The sequence below is a fragment of the Suricata suricatta genome, chromosome X (genome assembly GCF_006229205.1).
Source record: "Suricata suricatta isolate VVHF042 chromosome X, meerkat_22Aug2017_6uvM2_HiC, whole genome shotgun sequence".
Taxonomy (NCBI): domain Eukaryota; kingdom Metazoa; phylum Chordata; class Mammalia; order Carnivora; family Herpestidae; genus Suricata; species Suricata suricatta.
The window spans coordinates 28,340,639-28,341,967 of NC_043717.1; the positions used below are offsets into that span (position 1 = coordinate 28,340,639).

General features: G+C 53.0%; 1 protein-coding gene across 1 annotated transcript in view; it reads right to left on the reverse strand.

The window, feature by feature from the left end:
* TMEM47 (transmembrane protein 47) overlaps positions 1-825 on the reverse strand; it is a 29,903-nt gene extending 29,078 nt beyond the window's left edge. Inside the window, exon 1 of the mRNA XM_029929638.1 lies at positions 699-825. Coding sequence (XP_029785498.1) covers positions 699-825 — 127 coding nt within the window. The remainder of the gene's footprint in view (positions 1-698) is intronic.
* Between the last annotated feature and the right edge of the window lie 504 nt (positions 826-1,329).

Consider the following 1,329-nt stretch of genomic DNA (forward strand, 5'->3'; position numbering starts at 1 on the left):
GCGGAGCTCTGCCGGCGCCCGCTCCGCCCCGGCGCGGCCGGGTTCGCTCCGCCCCGGCCCCTCCCCGGGCTGCAGGAGGCGGTGCCGAAAGGGGAGGGGCGGTGAGTCCGCACCCAGGCTGTGTCAAGCTCCCGCTCCAGGCTCCCGGCGCTAAACGCGCGCCCCGCCCCTTGCCAGTGCGCGGAGCCGGTCCCCCTTCTCTGACCCCCGTGTTCGGTGCGCGCGGTGCGAGTTGTCTCCTCCGCGGTGTCCTACACGCGCTGAGCCCGGTACGAGCCCTTCACCTCCGACCGGCTGCGCGGGACAATTGCTTGTAGCTGGTTGGTCTCCGGCCCCGCCCCTGGCCGTGCTCGCTCCGGGGTCGCTTCACTTCCCACCCCCATCCTCTGCGGTCACGTGGGTTTCCTTTTCTTTTGGAGCCAGGGTGGGTCCTTGGGCTGTGGCAGTTACAGCAAAGATAGGTATTCTGTCTCTCTCTCTCTCTCTGATGTGAACTGCGTCCCGCGCGCCCCCCCCCCCCCCCGCCAGCGAATTTCTCCTCCTGGAGGATTTGGAGGAAGGAAGAGAAAAGTGACAAAAGAATTTAAGCCCTCTTTTCAAACCCAGGACCAACTCACTCTCGGATCCAGGAACCTTGCAGTTTTTCCTTTTCCTAACTTTCCCCCAGTCCTGCTGCCGCTTCTATTCTCTGGGCTCACCTCCTTTTGCGACCCCCATGAAGGGCAATTGCTCTGGAGGCGCAGGCGCTAAAATGGGGATGAGAGCTCCTGCAAAATGTGAAGTAAACCTTCCTTGATTTTCTGCTGCTCTGTTCTTTGGTTGCATGTTGACGAAAACCTTTTCTCATTTGGCTTTGCACTATGGCAAGTTGAATCTGAATTCCTCCCAGCTCATTAACCTGTTCTTGTGCACCGCAAGACCTGACCCTTATGAAAAGCGGCATAGCTTTAAACAATCAATCTACATATATTTATGGAACACCTACTGTTCTAAATTAGGACTCAACCCAGTGAGACCTAGACCCTGTTATTAATGAGATTCACTCACTCATTTGTTTGTTTGTTTTTCTATATGTGAGGAATAAACATCCCTAGAAATTGACTTCGCAGTTCTGTAATTGACTAGTTCAGCATGTGCTTGGCGGGTTGTCTATTGTATCTCTTTGACTACTTTCCATTTTTCCTATAAAAGAAGCAATTTATTGAATTGGGGATTGGGATGTTCCTAGATCTTTCACCATCTGGAAAATTTGGTAGAAACCCAAAGTAGTGGTTTAGATAAAAGAATGAAAGAAATGCCTTCTCTCTTTTATTGAAACACTGTCCTTGG